At 49.5% G+C, this 19,529-nt stretch overlaps 2 protein-coding genes across 2 annotated transcripts; one reads left to right on the forward strand and one right to left on the reverse strand.

The window, feature by feature from the left end:
* The first annotated feature begins 1,106 nt into the window (after window positions 1-1,106).
* Window positions 1,107-6,640, forward strand: LOC111861120 (uncharacterized). The gene is made up of 3 exons (XM_023845453.2): window positions 1,107-1,550; window positions 5,347-5,517; window positions 5,796-6,640. The coding sequence occupies exons 1-3, from the start codon at window positions 1,478-1,480 to the stop codon at window positions 5,903-5,905; spliced, it is 354 nt and encodes a 117-aa protein (XP_023701221.1). The 5' UTR covers window positions 1,107-1,477; the 3' UTR covers window positions 5,906-6,640.
* A 307-nt stretch (window positions 6,641-6,947) lies between these two features.
* Window positions 6,948-18,907, reverse strand: ngef (neuronal guanine nucleotide exchange factor). Its single transcript, XM_023845447.2, has 15 exons — window positions 18,509-18,907; window positions 15,636-15,747; window positions 14,890-15,222; window positions 14,150-14,235; window positions 13,176-13,423; window positions 12,633-12,793; window positions 12,264-12,416; window positions 11,143-11,272; window positions 10,902-10,976; window positions 10,550-10,639; window positions 9,934-10,097; window positions 9,560-9,718; window positions 9,375-9,454; window positions 8,131-8,235; window positions 6,948-7,994 (listed from the first exon to the last, which is right to left on the reverse strand). The coding sequence occupies exons 1-15, from the start codon at window positions 18,744-18,746 to the stop codon at window positions 7,762-7,764; spliced, it is 2,367 nt and encodes a 788-aa protein (XP_023701215.1). The 5' UTR covers window positions 18,747-18,907; the 3' UTR covers window positions 6,948-7,761.
* Between the last annotated feature and the right edge of the window lie 622 nt (window positions 18,908-19,529).

The following is a 19,529-nucleotide window of genomic DNA, read 5'->3' on the forward strand; positions in this document are numbered from 1 at the left end:
GGAATTTGGTGTCCCTCCCCCCCCCCAGCTAAGGTCCCGTATTCCCTGCCCATGTGTCATGTACAATAAAGTTCCATGTTCTTCTACGCCCGGCATTGACCTGGCACTTTTAAAAATGTACTTGAATATATGTATACTACATTAAGGTTTGCTGACTTCAAACATCCTGTTTAATCAGCCCTCAGTACAAGAAGAAATACAAGCTTCCATGTCTCGCATTCCTCAAAAACACTTTTTGCTAAGTATGTTTTGCACTGGCGTTCAGAAGCTCATCTTTCAGCACTTAACCCGTGGACCCGCACTGTGCATCCCCCTGGTTGGGTGGCAACTGTATCGCTCTTCCAGCTAATATTCCAGCAGAGGTGGGGATTTCAGGTTGAGTACAAATCCAGACCAAGATACTGTTTCAACCAACCAGTTGAGTATAAAGAGTCACAGTCACAGAGTACTCAACTGGTTGGTTGAAACAGTATCTTGGTCTTGATTTGTACTCTCTGGACCTGAAATCTCCACCTCTGTAGTCCAGTAGGGTTTTCTCATAGCGAGCCATAGTTGCATAAGAACAGCAAGCCTACGCTGCTAATGGGGAGAATTTGAATGCTGCTGGCGGCTCTAAATGGAATGACCCTCCTGCGGTTGTTTCATGTTGCCCCGAAAGCTCCCTGCGGCATTGTTGTGGTTGGCAGCCACGCAACTAGGAAGCATTTCACTGCCATCTGGGAAACTTGCTATTATTGCTTGTACCACGACGGGGGAAATTATATTTTAAAACCTGTCTTGTGTCGGGTCCGTGAGCGTGCCTGCCGCGTGTTCCTGGTGGTGATGATGAGATCAGGAGCATGTGTGGAGCTCACGTTTTGTTCTGCAGATTTTAGATTAACTGTAGGTGGGAATATACCTGGATTCTCATATTCCTCAGTTACGTCCACTGCATTCTTAGCTCTCTGCCACATGTGATGGCAGTAAGTACCGCTGATGAAACTGCGGTGTGGAAGATGACAATGCCCTTAAAGACCTTTTTTAAGTAGCAACCAGCTGCTTGTCTGTGTGTAATATTCATGTACTGTGCTTGGCATTCCAGATAATTCCGTTATTTCCACTTGTTTAGTAAGAGTGAGAAGATGGGGCACGGTTGGGGGTGGGTGTCTGCCCAGCGTCCTGAACCGAGCTGGTGCGCGTCCCTGCCAAAGGCACTGAGCGCTTTCCTCTCTCAGCATCCGCTTTGCTGGGTGGGGACATGGTGAGAAGTTTGGCTGGATGGTCTGACTCGCCCAGGAATGAACGAAAGCACCACTGCGTGTGTCTCTGGGTGCGAGGTGCTGAGCTGACAAGGTCCTTATTGTACAGAGGTGCCCCCACTGCCCTCCCTTCCCCCCACCTTTTTTTCGGTTTACTTTGAGGGCATGTCGCTGGGCAGCCTTCTTTAAGCCATGCCTCGGGAGCAGCAGAGGACCCTCGCAGAAGTCGCACAGGAAGCATGGCTGCAGGCTGCATCTCCACACTCCTCTGGCTGACCGTCCTGAGCCTTTGCCTGGCCACTGCCCGCTCAGGTATGGATCCGCAGTGTTTACGCCTGACTTGCCGATGTGTGTTAGTGTGTGTGCATGCATGCTCTCTGCGTCCTTGCCAGAGAACTTACCTTAGGTTACCCTCTAAGTAAATGAGAACAGAATGAAAGGTTTTGTATACATCTCCATGATGTTGAAATGTCTGTCTTATATGGGAATATTAGTAAGGAATAAAGTTTTCTATCAAAATTGGCTCTCTGTACAGTAAATACTGAGGTTTGTGTTTTTGTATTTGCTGCGCTTCCCCTGAGGTGTTCAGTTGGTCTGTACTGCCTTGTTTTTTTTTGTTGCACTCTGGTGAGTTTGATGCCCAGTGCTTGAAGCTTCAGTCCCACCATTGGCTCATTCTTATTTTAGTTTAATGAATGATTGGACTTGAAAGGCTCAGTGGCTTGAAGCAAGCTGGAGTTCTTTTCCTTAGCTTCAAGTGACTCTTCACATCCATCACACCATTTTGCAAAGGCTTGGCTAGGGAGATGGGTGAGAGTCAAGGACTGGACAAAGCTGGGGTTTGTCCGGGGGTCTGTACCTTGAGAAATGACGACACGGACTAGGGAGGACAACATACTGTGTATTTTCACAGCACTTTCTCTGAGAATCCCAGTTCAAGGAATGCTACAGACTTAACAGGGTCATTTGCAGAACACTGTTGGTGACCTTAAAAGCTGGTTTTGCAAGCCTCACTGGGACCATACTGGGAGGACATATTCAGTAAATGGGAAAGCTGCTTACCTAGTAACTTTATACTGGGTGGTGGAATAAAGAATGCATTTGTGATCCAGGGACCGAATCCTATGGACAGAATGAGTCATGGAAGCTGACTTTAGTCCTGCCTGTTCATTCTCCTGGGTAAATATTACACCCACTCTGCCTAGGAGAATCTATCAGCCATGTAGTAACAACGCTACTTAGTAAGCAGACAGAATTATCTCTGAAATATCTCGAACTTTCTCACAGGAAGGAGGTGTTCTTACAAGGGTGTGATTCTCGGAGTGATGTCAGGATGTCAGTGGCTTGGATGTGTGACCCCTTCCAACCCCACATCTGGACTGTGATGCAACACAAATATTTACGGCAGTAAAGCCTTGTAGACCCTGGACCTGGTAGGGTTTTATTTTGGGACTAGATTCTACTGTGTTTATCATGATAAATCCAAAATGGGGGGGGGGGGGTGACCTTTACCTCAGTATCTCCTCCACATTAGAACATGATGTCGAGGTTCTGATCATTCTCCTCCCCAACAAATAATACAGAAGCTATTCAGTGATATGCTATCAGCAAAATATCCAAGGTATATCTCATGACTGATGCCAAGGGCCAAAGTGCTACGACATGAGATGAATAGGGTTTTACTTCAGTGTAGTCGTATGTTTTCTGACCAGATTCCCTGCAGGATCCCAGTTCTTCTTCGTACAGGATGGAAACAGCTTATACTGATTACGAGCAGAAGCTTTGTGGACAGTCTGCTGGCTGGGCTGCTCTTGCAGCTAAGACTTTCTGTATCGAAAGCCAAACAGTGTTGTTTGGACAGGTGAGACTAGGACACTGGGTGTCTGGTCTGGGGAAAGGATACTGCTGCTCTTGTGTGGGAACCTCTGTCTAATTGTTAGATATATGCCATTGACAGCCATCTATCTTGGTGACCTGAGATCATGTTGGTTGACCCTCTTACCAGAATGGATGCCTGAGAAACTTTATTCACTGTCTGCAGAGGTGGGTATTTCAGGTCCAAAGAGTACAAATCCAGACCAAGATTTCGTTTCAACCAACCAGTTGAGTACTCTGTGACTGTGACTCTTTATACTCAACTGGTTAGTTGAAACAAAAACTTGGTCTGGATTTGTCGTCTCTGGACCTGAAATCTCCGCCACTGTTCCACAGCATTGTTTGCTGTTCTTGCCGTAAAATGATAAAAACAAGGATATCTGGACTTCTGGCAGTGTATTAACAGTATGGTCACCAGCAGTATTCCTTCTGGGGAAGCACATTAAACATGCAAACTGATTGATGCGTCGTGTGTTTCGTTCGGGAATGCAGTGTCGCGCTCAGCCTCCCTGTTTCTCCCAGAATCCTCACTATACGAGAAGCTCAGCGGCCAGACATTTCACAGGCTCTGCCTACCGCCAAAGAACACTGCGTTCTCGACGTGTCGATTGTCCCTCGTCATCAGCGAGGCCATGTGAAGCTGGCGGGATGAACTTAAGCCCCCAGATCGTGGGGAGCTTTAGCCTGACGAGCTTCTGCTGTGCCATAGGCATGGTTTTCGAGACGTTCCACATTGCAGCAGAAGTGCTAAAGCGAGTGGGAGGTAGAAGCCACTTTCAAACGCTGCCTGGAAAGATGAATATAGACACAAACCGTTTCTCTGTGCCAGCGAGATGGGGGGGCACTTTTCCCTTATTTGCGTGTCTCTCTTCTACGTTTCCCCTTTTCCCTCCTTTTAAAATATTTTTTTCACAAGAAGAACTTTTTCCACAGCTTTTTGGTAAATAAGTTTGTTTAACATCCTGCACCATCGTGGAGTATTCGCCCACTCCCGGTTTTTAGGAACTCTCTATGCCCAGGCCGCACAAGCAGCTTTTGTGCCCAGCCGAAAAGACCCCATTGATGGGGAGGGCTGGCACCCTCCCAGGACGCTGTACCTATAGCATGTTCCAGCGCCGACAGGGCGGAGCTGCTCTGTGGCCAGTAATCAGACAGCGAATCACTACACTCTAAAAATACTGCTACCTGACAGTGAGGCGGCCAGGCTAAATGCGGGAAGAAGTCTCCTTTTCATGAAGCCTGTGATCCAAAAATCGAAGGGCCCCCCTATCGCCCTGGCAGACAGAGAGAGATGTTTGTCCCTCCTGATGTTAGTGAAGTAGGAGCTACACTGGGACTTTGAGAACAGGAACAGGAATCCCATGTGTAATCCCATCAACGGTCATCAAGGACACTGCATAGATACAATAAGCGCTTCAAATGGCTAGTCTTCCAAACCCGGGGAGTGTGTGTCTGGGGGGGGGGGTAGGCTGCCACATATGTGTGAAACATTGGACAGTGTCAGGCTGCCCGGGCCTGTGGAATGTGAGCAGGAGATGCGAGAGGCCTGGGGCAGAGGTGACCTGAAAACAGCACAAATGCCCCATGCTCCCAAATGCCCCATTATCAACACAAAGAATCGCTTTCACCAGAAGCCCTTTGGCTGTGGATGTGGGTTTTGAAGAAGACAGTGGCAGAACATCAAAGGCCCTGACTCAAAAGCTTGATGGAGCATATCTGACCATTGCTGGTATCAGTGGTGCAGACCTTCTCTGCAGGCCTTAGACTGGCTTTCTGAAAAAATCTCATAGTTGCCTTTTTTATCATGGTTTTTACTCAAGATAAAAAAAAAAAATCTGCACATCATGTTTAGAATAGAATAGAATAGAATAGTTACTTTATTGTCATTCAGAGATACACGGGTTAGTGCACAACAGAACGAAATTGCGTTGCATTTATTTTGCTCGACATCAGCCTGGCAGAGTGTGTAATAAAATATATATAAAAAGATGTATATATAAATATATAAATAGGAGCAGAGTGCAAGTACCACAATTTAGCAGCAAAACACACAGTGTACATCACCACAAGACATAGTGCAAGACAGTAGACCGTGCAAGACACAGTGCAAGTTCTTTGAAAAGTGACATGTGCATGGATGGAGAGACACGGAGTGTGGGGGAGAGGTGTGTAGGGGAGGGGCTGTTATGAGTTCAGGAGTCTGATGGCTTGAGGAATGAAACTGTTTCTGCAGAGACCGGGGCCAATGCTGCCCCCACGGTACCACAAGATGACCCCGAGATATCATCCGGCGGTGGGGCGCATGACATCACCACCAAAGGTCCCTTACATAAACACCCGGAAACCACCTTCACATTCGACTATGAGGACACGACTCGTACCCAGGATGGACATGGAGAAGCAGGTGGAACATGGAGAAATTTTACTCAGAAGATGGAGGTTTCGTGCGTTGATGTTGATGTCGTGGTGCTGTAAGCAAAATGGCTACAACAAGCCTTAGAATCAGAATTTTCTATTGTCATTGCATAATTGTACAAACTTGGCTCATATCAGCATTACTAAACAACAGCAAACACACATGGTAAAAGCCAGCTACAGGAACAGCACATATAAATACGGAGTGAACTCCAGAGGCATGGCAACATGGTGCTGTAGTAATGATGTGTGTGTGTCCCTCTCTAGGCATCCTCAGCCCTGGTGCCATCACTGCCATCGTCATCGCTGTGATCCTGGGAGCCTCTGTGCTCATCGCCCTCATCGTCATCACGCTGAAGAAGTTCACCGCTGCCTAGAGCTGCCACGGCCGCCTCCTCCCTGCCGTAACCCCCTCCATCTCCCCGGTGCTGCCAACCGGGGTCCATTAAGCCCCACCTCTGCTCCGCCATATGACTGGGGATGGGTGACATGAGAGTACTAGGTGGTGTACTCTGGGGTGGAGATCCACAGCGCCACCTAATGTCTTTGCAATGTCATGTACTTGCCATGTGTATATTGAGATACTCTTTTCCATCCCATTTGAGCAGAATTTTTGGATACCTTAAAATACATTATTTGTTTATGTTTGCAGCTTTGCTGTCCTCTTCCAGTTAAATTTTTTTTTTTGAAGAGAAATATTGAGTGTTGCCTGCCTTTACATATTATGGCCACATGGGGGTGTTTTGAGGTAACATAATTTACCCCAAGCACCTTGTTCTCACTGTAGCAAAAAGCTAATGCCAACCAAATTGATACCCTCATAACCCCAAGAAAGAGAAATTACACTATGCGGGGAGTGTATTCAAAGTAACCCCCCCCCAACAGGTTTAAGGTCACTGCGTGGATGATACTGTTGTACATAATGGGAGTCAGTTTGAGCCAAACACAATTACTGTGATTTTGCTTCAGTTTAGGGGGGAGATTTTTGACATGAAAGTATAGATTTTTATGCTTGGCTGATACTGTTGATCCAGTAGGTAAAATGTAAACTGATTTCTGTAGTCAATCTAGTGCTGTATAGATCTGTAAATAAATACTTAGTTTTACGTTAATACGGTAGTTTTTTTTAGTGCAGGTGTTTGAGTACACAGTGTGGTTCTGTGGGCAGCGAGTCATGTGTGCGTTTCTCACGGGACACAGAAATATGTGAAGTTACATGCGTCTCCTTTCCTGAAAGCAAGTCATTGATTCTGCAGCAAGAGCACCCATGACCAAAGTGGATACAATTTAAAATGAAGTGTAATGATTTCAGGAGTCACATGATAAGCAGCTGTATACCCTCCAGCCCCCACATTGACCTCTGCAACACATTTGGCTTTTAATGGTTTTCCGTAGAATAGAAAAAAGCCAGAAAAGGTATTGTCTTGTGTTTCTGAATTATTTTTTATTAACAATAAATTAAATCTTACAAAATGATATGACAATTTCCTCACTTATCTCCACACACAAAGCAAATTTACACATACATGCACACATGTGTGCTGTGCACATACATACACACATAGATGGGGAGGCCAACCTGCCCACACTCTCTTCTCTCAAACAACTTCAAAGTTCTGGCAGATTCCATCGAAATTCTTTGGGCACAAGATGTCAGACTGGTTCTGCAGGAAGTTCCTGGTTGCAGGCTACGCCCCCCCCCCTCCATATCTCCGAATTATTATATGACATGTTGCTTGTGCAGTGATTTTGCAATATTTTCTTTCTTCATTGAGTTACAGATCGAACAACAATAACAGCAAGTGAAACAACACTGTCAGCTGATCTCATAGCTCTATATTGTTGTATTTGCTTAATTCAAGCTTCGTTTGTAAAGATTACAGCATGTTGTGGTGCAGCGGTAAATCCAGGAAGATGGACATGCTGTTGGCTCTTCACCAAGAGGAAAAACACCTCTTCGATCCTCCCTCCTCATCCTCACACGGAAAGGTTCACGGTGAGGTGCATTCTGGGTCCTGGTCCCGGAAGACTACGCCGCTCCAAGGATTAAAGAAAGCATGTAATGTATGCTAATGCAAATGCTAACGTTGAGGTGCGCAGACGGAATGATCAGCAGCAGGAAGGTGGTTCCTTTCAGGAAAGGTCATGACGTTTTTGACCCCTAGACGCCCTCAAAGGTAACGGCTTAACACAAAATAACAGGGAAGTGGGAGGGACATGCCATACCAACTCTCTAGTCCTGTATTGATTGGTGGGGTCGTAGCCAATCGGGGCTGACAACTTTCTGCGGACCTCTGGCCCGGGAACCGGCCAGCGAACGGCCAACGGCGCCCCCCTTGGCCTGCTGTATCCTCTGGCACTCACGCAGGTTCTGCGCCCGCAGCTCCTGGTTCTTGATCTCCTCCACCACCCGGATGGGGAACCAACCCTTCTCGCCATCGTGAAGCCTCTCACCCATTATCCAGCCTGGAGTGATCAAGGTCATTAATTTAGGTTTTAAATTCTACAGGCGTACAAAATGCATATAGAAAAAATGCCTCTGTGGTGTAGAATCAAACTACGATGAGGCTGCATTCAGTCCGGGAAGGTGAATTCCACTCACCGTCGTCAGTCCTCTCCAGGATGTTGAGAACGTCAGCCATCTCGATGGAAAGTTCATCGGGTTCTTGTGATGAATAGGACTGTATGCACTGCACTTGGGGTGAGTCTGAGAAACAGTCCATGGTTATCATCATTATCACGGTACACATCTCCCCGCCGGGCAGAAAGAGAGCCTGCTGCTCACATTTACATTTTTAGCATTCTGTTTATTTAACAGATGCTTTAATCCAAAGTGACATAGAATTGAGGAGGCAGTCAATGTGTCCCTGGAGCAATTTGGGGTTAAGGGGCCAGCTTAAGGGCCCAGCGGTGAATCCGCAGTCAACCCCGTGATTTAAACCACTGACCATCCACTGACAGTCCCGGCATCCTAACCAGCTGAGCAACATACCGCACGCCTAATCCCACGACTCGGGTGGGACTCGAACCCAAACTTAACTTGCTACCTACTTAGCCACAAGAAGGGTATCATCCTACAGCACAGCCAGCCGGACCTAGAGCTTAACGAGGCTGTTTTTCATGATGGCAGCACAGCTCTGGGTGTTGAAAACAGTAAAGGGAGTGATACAGCAGTGAGATCACAGTCCCACAGTCAACAGCTGCAGCAGAAGGTGGGACGGAGGACAGGGGGTCCGTATTGGGGGGTGTATGTAAATGGCATCACCATCCTTTGACTGGCAGCCCAGCAGCAGATGCAAGGCAGAGCCACAAGCACAAAAAAGCCTGATTTCCCCTGTGTCCCCATCCACTAATTTTCCCCACAGGCAACGCAGGCCACTGTAATCCCCAGAGGAATGCGACGCTGCTCTGGAATCGGCGCTAATTACTGTGCAGAGAAACGGGACACTACAGAGCTCTCCACACTAATCCGACATGCCGGCGGCTGTCTGAACTGGGGGGAGGGGGTGCACGCTCTCCACCCTCATCTGACATGCAGAAGGCGGGGGGCGTACCTTGGAGATGGGTTATGGGCCGTGCTCACAAATCCAATATGTTTATACATCTGCCCCCCCCCTCCAGCCGCTAATGCTCCAGTGGGTCACAAATCCACATTGGCGACTTAGCCGGCTTGCTAAATCAGAGCCCCCTCAGTAAATGACACCCTAGGTGGCCACCTGTGTTGCCTAATGGGTTATGGTGTTGGCATTGAATAGGACACTACATACTGTAAAAAGCACCATCCGCCTCTGCTGATGGATCATTCACCGTATCTCCTAATATACTCAACGTTGTAGCGAGACTCACCTGGCTGGTGGGCGCTGGTGGAGAGGAAACGCGTGCGCCGGTTGGGGGTGAGGGAGCAGATCCATCGCAGCTTTTCACTCCTGCAGGGGGCAGCAGTGCATCGCAGCACCAAAGCAGAGTATCAGACGGTGGAGAAAAGCATGACAAACCTGCAGCACAGTGTCGATTCGGGGTTAGAAGCTCACACGCTGGAGGTCTTGAGCAAGTAGGTGACCTGCCGATCTTCCTGGTTCTCCAGAAGGCTGAGGGTGAAGACGTTGGCCAGCATCTGGCCCTGGTCCTCCATGTCCTCCGTCCTCAACATGGCCCGAGTACAGGAGTCCAAAACCTGATACTTTTCCCCACTAACCCAAAATAAGTCCAAATGGATCACATTAATTTAGTTTCATTTCTGTTCTCAATTTTTTTTTATTCAAAAATGATTTTATGCAGCGATAATTATTAGAATAAACAGGATCAATGTCCTTGCAATTGACCTTAGTTATAGTGTCACTGCTACCTCAAAGTTCACCGTAACCTGTAAGTATTCTGCCACACCTGATGGTGGCGATAGACTCACTTTGAGCTTTTCTTGGTAATGAGCAGCAGATTGTTGAAGAGGAAGAGGTAGAGGGGCTGGTACAGCTTGCGGCTGCGCATGGTCCTGGTGTTCTTGGGTCCGTTCATCTGCTGGAGCTCGCCCTTCTTCAGCAGCCAGCGGGAGTGCGAGATCACTGGCACCGACTGGGGGGACACGGGCATGGGGGGGGGGGGGGAGGCAGGGTCAGCTTCATGGAAATGGTGAGGCAGTCATTTGATGCCTTTTTTTTAGTACTTATGTAAGATGATACCCAGGGGGGAATTTTTTCACATAGCAGCAAAGTACAGGAAGTACACAGATAGCAACACAATAGCAAAGTGCAAAGTGCAGAGAGAGCACACACTGGGCAAACAATATTGTTCAGGTAATAAATCAATAGTCCTACGCTGAGAAAACTCCGCAAGTATTCGGTATGCATCATGCTACCTGCCGCTAAGGCACATCCAGGACCAGTTACCATGATGCATTTTCACAGGAACCTGTTTGGCTGTCAGCCCCTGAGAAGCCGATGTGTCATACGTGGCCCATCCCAGCCCTCCTGGCCCATCCCAGCCCTCCTCCTGCCCAGCTCGGCCAGCTTCATCAGCAACACTACCTTGCATTTGAACTCCAGCATCTTCTCGATGCTGATGAGCTCCTCCGTCCTGCTCATCTTCCTCACGCCCTCATTGCACTCCTTCACTATCTGTAAGAGGCACAGGCACGTGATGCAGACACCAGCACACCTCCCCTGGCATTTGGGCATCTAAGGCAGGGGTGTGAAACTGCAGGCCTGGGGGGGCCGGAGTCCTGTGTAGCTTAGTTCTTTCCCCGTTCCACCACAAATGATTCAGCTCAAGAGCTGTGTGGTAATTAGCACAAGTAGTTGAATCTGGTGTGTTAAACGAGGGGAAACCCAAAAATGTGCAGGGCTCCACCCGTGATCTAAGGTAAGGTTTAAAACGCACCCTCTCCAACTCCTCATGGGCCTTGACAGTGTTGGACTCTCTCTCTGAATTCTCCTCAGCCTTTTTCAGGATGTTCTGTGTCAAGAAACAAGGCAATCGGGAAATGTGATTTGTTGAGTGGGACCCCCGTCTGCCCGTTATCTTGCTCTTGGCCAATCAGCTGCGGTTTTCATTCAGGACATGTTTGGAGGCACAACAGTAGGCTGCCTCTACAGCTCATGCATCGGGTGTCCCAACTAACCTGAACCAGCAGCTTGAGTCGCGTGATCCTCTGAAAGGGGAGGATGAGGAAGGAAGTGAAGGACAGGCCCCGGACTTTGGGCTGGTTCTCCAGCTTGGCCATTGTCTCCCGGAAAGGTGCGTTTCCCTGTCTGGGACAAAGCACACAGCTGCTTGACCGAGAGCACCATAGATCTCGCCTCCTCCCATCACAGGTCTGAAGAGGAAATCAGCTTTCTGTTCCAATGCAAATGCAATTCATGAATTTGACCAATAGAGGGCACTTTCCTGAGTCTGTATACTGATATCTAGTATCTGATCCTTTTATCTGGCAAGTTAAAGTGTTACCAGTTTATACAATCAGGTGAGTTAGCACCACATGTTCTAATTCCTTGCTGTGCAGTGATAGATTAAAGCAACAAGGGCAGGTATCACATTTAAGCCGTCCAAAAGTTATGGTGAAAGTAAAATTGCCTGTCTGTAAACCTGCATACAGCTGCAGTCACACACTTGAGCGGCAATCATGAAAAGGAAGCTTCTGGCTTCTTGAGTGTCCTCGTCACTCAAACGTCAAACTGTGAGCCTTGTGCGCGCTTGCATTGCTACACCCACTCCAAGGTGTAAAGCTACGCTTCACGGCGGACATGCGCTCACGTCACTCCTCCGCTGCCGCAGATAAGAAAACACCGAGTGACTGCTCCCCATCCGCTCTCATTTTCCTAACTCCATCGCCATGGAGACCGTGTTTTTAATAGATTTTCGCTTAATCATTCCAAGCGTGTGGGAACGGCAGCATGCGCTATGCTAGGCATGAGGCAGTGAGAATGGGGTCCGCGTTAAGAGCCACACCCATATGAGGATGGAGCGCACAAAAAGCATGACACAAAGCCGTGAGTCAGCTGGCGCTCGGCCAGCGTCAAATCATTACAAAGTGTTGTGTATTAGTAGTATTGTGTTAGCATTATGTGTTAGCAGTGTTTTGTCAGTGAGTGCTGCTACGATTGGCTTATCTAATCCAGGTTCTACAAAGGCTAACCCTACCGTAACAGCAGACTCGCTAATGTACGAAATAATTTCTCTCTCTTTCTCTCTTTCCTACTTGCTGTCTTGCAGCACTACTCCGCTAACCCTCGCTGTACCCACAATATTCGTCGGTAGTGTTTCTCCTGGTAGCCCTGGTTGATCACGTAGTTGATGAAGACGTGGAAGTGCTGCACGGCGTGCTCGTAAACGATGTCGCACACGTCCGAGATCTGGATGGACTGCTCCACTCGGTTTTCCAGGTCCATCAGAAACCTGCACAGCAAAGTCCACATCAGTGGGGGACAGGTGACCTTAAACAGGCAAGTAAGCAAACACAACGTGAAAGCTCATCACTCTGTCTCAAACACAAATCCAAATTCATCACCCAGTAAGTAGTTCAGGCATCAGAGAAGAAATGAGGTGGAAATGGGAGATAAATACCACACAACTTATTAACACAAATACTTTGAATCCTGTGTTGGGGGTTACCTCTCGCTGGCCTTCATGACCTCCTCGATGTTGGAGAAGAGGAAATGCATGTCCGTTTGGCCGAGAGTGTTGACCAGCACCGGGTTCTTAAGGAAGTGGGTCTCCAGTAGCTCAAGGCTCTTATAATACGATGCCTCTGAGGTCACCAGCTCAAACATGGCCTTCAGAAGAAAGTGACACAGGACAGGCCACATCACGTATGAGGAAGAGGGGCATCCTTTCCCAATGCAGCCCTATGCTCCTCTGTAAAAACACCCCAGTGCCTTCTCCATCCCTGAAGCTACCACACCACAATCTCACCTGTAGGACCAGGTGGGCCATCTGTTGATAACACTATATTATCCCTAGCAGGGTGGGTTTATTTCAGCCCCCCTCACCCCCCTAGTGTAGTGACTGCTTGTGGCCAGAGGGGGCTCTCCAAATTTTGGGGGCCCCATGCACATGTGTGATTTGAGCGGTGGTAAACACTGCTGCTGATCCTTAGCCCCCCCCCCACCCGAGCTACGTGCCACACCCCCATCGGCCAAGCTCTTCCCCTCTCACCTCCTGCATAATGATCTCCTTCTGTGGCAGGGTTGACAGGAGGCCACTCTGCCGGACCACGTCCAGGTTCTGCCACAGGCTGAGGGACTGCGAATCATTCCTCAGCTGAAGCTGCAAGGTGGGCGGGGCCACACCCACAGATCCGGCTCCGCCCACTGCCTCGCCTCCCAGCTGTAGGGTATCCAGCTGCCTCCGCTGCTCGATCTCCTGCTGCTCTGATGTGTCCCTGTACTCCTGGTACAGGAAGGCTGTGGGGCAGAGAGCGGAGGTCTCTAATGGGGAAGCATTCAGCTCATGCTCAGCGCTGACAGAGACCGCAGCTTCAGCACCGCAGCAGGCGGGGGGGCAGGGTAACGCAGCACATCAAACAAGAAGTTATGAAATTGTGAATTTTGCCATCTGGCCGACTTCCACGCGATTCTGAGAAGCACTGACATTTGGAGCTGTCACGCTATTGTACGTTTTTTTTTTTTTTTTTGCAAAATAAGTGATTGCGATGATTTCATAACCGAGTAAACTTTTTCCCTGGCGTGGGGTGCTGGTGTAAGTGCTCCCCGGACGCACAGCACTGCTGTGTGGGAATGTCTTCTTTAAATGCGAGATACAACAGAGACACTGAGAACCTGTTACATAATGACCTTAAATGCTATTTGCGCACGTACGGAGGTGGGCATGAAGCGCTGGCGGTTACATAACGCTAGCCCATGCGTCTCCCAAACACGTCTGATCTACACAACCCCCTCCACACCCCCCCAGGCCTAAAGTTCCTAACGGGAGGCAGAAAACAGTTTCTGAACAACAGGGGGCAGCGAATCGAAATAGCTTTTTTGTGAGGATGATTAATCGTAATTGTGCAGTCTCTTGTGCATTCCTGTCATCGCAGGAGCTGCATGGCGAGCTGCAGACGCAACATCAAATATGGCCTGGACTGGTTGGTCGCATGGGGGGGGGGGGGGGTAGACGAGTGGACTCACGGATGTTCTTGATGATCTTGATGCTGTGGCAGATGGGAGACCTGGGGCCATCCCACTTGTCCGGGGGCTCGTCATTTTTCACCAGTCTGTGATGATGAGGTGGGGGGGAGAGAGAGAGACTCGCGTTATAGTGGACTGATGCTCGGCTGGGCTCCAGCATCACTGAGAAATCCTGTGGACATTCACCCTCATGTTTTCCCTTCAAATTCCTCACTGGAGATTCTTCCACAATGCAAACGCGCCCCCCCGCCATGAGCACATCCACCCAGTGCGCAGTGATGACTTCAAGTTCTTACTAATTAACGAGCATCCACTTCTTGTACAGAACCCTGCGTGTGTGAAGTCCTGGAGCCCAGGAGCCTCACCTCACTTAGACAGACCCTCTGTCGGCACACAGCTATGCTGCCCCACCTGTCATGACAAATCCCTCCCTTTTATCAAGCCCTCTTTGTGATTTTTTCCCAGGAAAATGTGAACGTGCCCTTGATCAAAACAGCATTGAAGAACAAGATTTATAATCCGTTTCAGCCCACGGGCGGAAAATGGCAGCACCGGCTCCCATGTCTGACCGAAAAGCAGGATCTTTTCTTAAATTTTCCTTATACAGGAGATGGAGGAAAGAACTTGGCATTTCTGTGCATGTGTCAGATCGATCAAAAGTGTGAACCGGGAATGTCACACTCACACTGAAGGTGACCCGCATGCACTACCCGCTGCCACGGCGACCCTCCCGCTCTTACCTCAGTTTTACCGCGTCCGGGTCCGCCGCCCCCCCAGGCTCCAGGCCACCCGGACAGGTGCCATCACCCAGCTCCCGCACCAAGCAGTCAGCCATCGGCGCCACGAGGCTCTCCATGATGCCGTCACGCCGCGGACTCCTGGAGACGTGCGATCCTGCAGCACAGTCGGCGCGCTGTCCGTTGCGGGGGGGCAGGTCCGGCCCTCGCAGCCCCCTTCTCGGCACCGCCTCTGCGGGGGACGCCGGCGCCGCCGCTCCACTCTCCAACACACGTGGGCTTCTGGGCTCCTGGTTGCTCAGCAACACAGTCGGATATTCAGAGGCTGAGGTAGGACTAAACGATAGAGAGAAAAACAGCAGGATGAGGGGGAATCGCGGGGTGACAACAGCGGCCCCTGGAGGCAGGGATTTGGGCTGAACAAGCTATTTAAAACTCAAGACCTACTTCACTAATGGTCTATAAATACTTTAAATAGAAACCGTTTTGTCCTAAATTCAGCTGCTGTTTCAGCCCAGATTCTGCCCCTTAATTGGTCATGATAGATAATAATTGGAAATTCACCTTAGTAAGGAGTGAGAGCTGTGGGTCAGTGCTGTCTGAGGCTCACAAAATCTCCAGGATCTCACCATAAGCGTGCATGTGTGTGTGTGTGTGTGTGTGTGTGTGTGTGCGTGTGTGTGTGTGTGTGCGTGTGTTTCTGTGTGTGCATGCGCTGTGCCAGTTGGGGAGCCCCCAGTCGACCTCACCGATGTGCCCAGAGAGCCGTCCTGTGGCCGTCAAGCATTCCGGTGGTCGATTGGTTACTGGTCCGACTTTTATAGGCCACGTCAGAAGTCGGTCTCGTCGAGCCATCTGGATCTGTCAGAAACACGACAAAGGGAGGGGCGCTGATACGGAGACCCAGGACCCCCCCCCCCCCCCACATGCACCCGACAACCCCAGAGGCAAGCTGCAGCTTTATGATGGCTTGGAAACCTTGGGAAATGTAATCTGTTGCCACAGGCCTCCAGTGCAGCCTGAAACGCTAACTCTCCCCACGCAGTTACCCATGGAAGTCAGACCAGCCGGCACAGCCTGTCTCTCCCAGGCGCCTGGCGCATACCACAGCGCCCCCTAGGGGGGCATCACCGGTGGCACCCTGAGTGTGGAGAAGACAGGGCAGTATTCCGATCCTCTGCAGCAGGCTCATTCGCACACATCAAAATGCGCCCCCCCCCCCTCCCCATCCAGAACAGTGCCCGGGGGGACGGGGAAATGCCCGCCTGAACCCAGCCCCCGGCACTGCCTTTCACTGCAGGACCACTGGCAACACACCGCACCAGGTGCATGACAGCACTGTCATACAAAGCTCTTAATTTGCACTGATCCAGCAAATAACACGGCAGCGTTTTCAGATACGCGACATTTCTGCGTCCTACATCTGGGTCATATAGTCACATTAACAAACAATAAAATGAAAGTGTCGCCAAAAGTCAGCACAAAGTCCGATCTTGTTTTACAATGTGTGCAGACACATAAAACACTGCCTCGCTGACAATCCAATGAGATAAACTATACCAGTAACTCAGCTAGCTAGCTGGCTACCAGCAATGTAGCCAGCTAAACTGTAACAGCAAAGCAGCTACCTAAAATATGACAACAATGTGGCTGGCTGGACTATACCAGCCATACTAGCAGGAAAACTAAAAGGTGAGAGGAGGTTGTGTTCCCCTGACTGGATTAACTCCTTCCAAATAGTTAATTAGTGAACAGTTAATTACTGTAGCCAAAGTAAAAAAAATCCCATCAGAGATGTGATGTCAAACTATCATATTTTCTTTTCCTCTAAGTATTAGTAGTGAGACAAAATCAGGCCACACACCTTCATTCTATAATCAGAAACATATGCCTGGATTTTTCATGTGCCTTATTAATGCAGTTGATTTATATTGTAATGATATATATTTATACATTCTATTACAAAGAATTATAAGGTACGTCTGGGAGCAGCAAGATAAACAAATCAGTGCAGCTCTGTCCTCCCATGTCTGAGCTCTTATATGAGAGCAGCGGCACTTGGGGAAGATCTGAAGATCCCTTCTGGCAAGAATTCAGCACAGAAATGTAACTGAGCATCCAGCACGGAAGCGTGGTGTAACATGAGAAGGTGAAATAAATTTCCAGAGATTGACAGAACACTTTGATAAGATAAAGTTTATCAAGGGGGGAATGTTTCGTGAAATTGAACCACTTCCTTACACATCGTTTTCATGTTTTCCTGCGATCTGTAAACACCCAGCTGCCAGTAGAACTGCCCTTTGATGGCACGGGTTCTCATGCTAGCGATAAACCGTGTTCCTGTTTGACTGGGACCGCCCGCCATTGTCAGCCAGAACTGGTCCAGCCACACGGAATGTAAACACTCACGTGGGTCACATGCTTCAGTTTCTGCTTGGACACGCTGAGCAGAGGGTGGCCAGCTGGCCATTGTGCTCCCAGCTGGGAGGGCGCATTGTCCTATCAATGAACGCGTGGCGTCTTTCGTGTCCCTCGGCACAATGACGGCGATTCATTCAGAAACAATGAATCATGTAGACGTCTGCACACGCACACACCGCTCAGGCCCCAGCATGGACCCGGTCTTCCAGCCTCGTGAAGAAGCACAGGTGGAAGGTTCAGGGTCAGAAAGTAAAAATCTAGATCAAGATTTTGTTCCAACCAACCAGTTGAGTACTCTGTGAATGTGATATTTATACTCAACTGGTTGGTTGGAACAAAATCTTGGTCTGGATTCGTACTTTCTGACCCCAAACTTAACACTTCTGGGAAAAAGCACCCACACAGAACAGCTTTGCTCATTTTCACCTGTGCATCGGTTCTTGCTTTTCACTTTAAAAAATTGCTTTCAAACTTCTATATTCACTGCAATTAAAAAAACAAGAAAAAACAAAGCTGCAAAATCCTTAAGTAGCACATGAAAAACAGCCCTAACGGCAGAGAAGCTGCAGGAATCATTGGTCTGAAAGAAACAGAAGCCGCGTCTCCCCATGTCTGGGACAAACGGCGGCGTGGCGGAATGTGTATGAAAATGTGTCACAGGAAGTACAGCGACCAGAGCGTCCAGTTTCTCGGGTTCCCGAGCCATTGGCCGTCATTCCAGTTCTGCTACCTGTGTGACACAGAGACAAACCCAACGCGGCTGTGGATCGAGGCTTTCTCTTTTGCAGCTGATTAAGAGAAAGGGTGTTCCCCTACCAGCGCAGCACAGCTCACACTGTGTCTGCATTAACATACCTCCACGGTGTCTATTTACATATATACAGTATACAGTATAAATATATATAAACACCCGTATCACCTGCATACTATTCAGACCCTCTCTCCATATTCCATGCCTGCCCTTTTTCCTCAGGATTATTAAATATCCTGCTATACTCACAAGCAGCACTAAGCACAGCTATTCACAAGAGGATCCAAGCCGTAGCACACTGCTGCGGCTCTCATGAACTACGTGAACCTCAGATCCCTACAGGAACCGGACAAAACACTGAAGCTTCCCACCTGCAGTTCACTGAGACGATAGACAGACAGACAGACAGACAGACAGACTGGCTGGTGGGGGCATGGGAGGTGTTCTCACTTTCAGTTGGCTGCTCGGAAGTGCCAGTCTCCTGGGAAATTCTCTTCTTCCTCATGGAACGGTAGAACCTAGAGTTTCTGCGAATGGGTCCTCTACCGGATCCCTCGTCGGCAGAACCGGGGTCCTCGTTCCCATCGTCCTCTTCCTGGCACAGCTGCGTGGCACCCGAGACCCGCTTGTCAGGGGGATCCTGCGTCTTCTGCCACCATCGGCCTCTGAAGAGGGCCGCCATCACCATGGTAACGCACTCTAGAACCCGCTCAGCCGGAAGTGGCTCCCATTACTCCAGAACCCAATTGTAGCAGCACAGAATCCCTGCAGGAGTCAAAGTCGCAGCCCCTCAGATGAGCTGTCCATGTCCCCCTCCGCAGCCCCGCTGAGGCTCAGCTCACCAGCCCCTCCCCTCTACCCCCTACTTGATACGACCCCCCCCACACACACCTGCGCAGACCCCAGAGCTAGAACAGCAACGTAAGACTCACGAAGACGGTGTGTCCTCAGTGCGGCGCAGAGAGGGCGCCTGTGTCCACGTCGTGTAGCCCCACCCAGCTCTGCTCCATGCGTCAGGGCATTCCAGAGGGCAGACCAGCCTGGCTCCCCCCCCCGCCCCACCACGAGCCCTTCCCTTAACCAAGCAGAAACAAGAAAAGCCACTCACCTCGCCAGCAAATTCTTCACCTTCCTACAGGTCCTTGTTAATACCCTTCTGCCCTGCCCCCCCCCCCCAGCTCAGAGGTTTCCAGCTCAGCCTGAGTGTGTGTGTGTGTGTGTGTGTGTGTGTGTGTGGGGGGGGGGGGGGGGGTGTCACATGCGGAAGGGGGATCATGCCTCTTATCAGCCAATGGCCAAAGTCCGCCCTCTGTGGCCCACTGTGCCTAATTACAGCCACAGTTCGGGACCCACCATTCTTATCGAGCAAAGTTCACGATCTGCCTCTGTCTGATGCTACCATCCACACACCCAAAGACATAGCCTTTGCACCCTGGAAGGTGTGGCCTCAGGAAGCGGTGGATGGGTGTAA

This window comes from Paramormyrops kingsleyae, chromosome 17, assembly GCF_048594095.1.
Source record: "Paramormyrops kingsleyae isolate MSU_618 chromosome 17, PKINGS_0.4, whole genome shotgun sequence".
NCBI classification, from domain to species: Eukaryota; Metazoa; Chordata; class Actinopteri; order Osteoglossiformes; family Mormyridae; genus Paramormyrops; species Paramormyrops kingsleyae.

Bases quoted from the DNA above. Each gene is read 5' to 3' on its own strand.
- LOC111861120 (XM_023845453.2), top strand. From the start codon at position 1,478: ATGGCTGCAGGCTGCATCTCCACACTCCTCTGGCTGACCGTCCTGAGC. The intron at 1,551-5,346 runs GTATGGATCCGC...CTGTTTCTGCAG, and splicing joins CCTGGCCACTGCCCGCTCAG to AGACCGGGGCCAATGCTGCC. The intron at 5,518-5,795 runs GTGGAACATGGA...GTCCCTCTCTAG, and splicing joins GGATGGACATGGAGAAGCAG to GCATCCTCAGCCCTGGTGCC.
- ngef (XM_023845447.2), bottom strand. From the start codon at position 18,746: ATGGTGATGGCGGCCCTCTTCAGAGGCCGATGGTGGCAGAAGACGCAG. The intron at 13,424-14,149 runs GTGAGTCCACTC...TCTGCCCCACAG, and splicing joins CAAGATCATCAAGAACATCC to CCTTCCTGTACCAGGAGTAC. The intron at 10,098-10,549 runs GTAGTGTTGCTG...GTGTCCCCCCAG, and splicing joins TGCTGGAGTTCAAATGCAAG to TCGGTGCCAGTGATCTCGCA.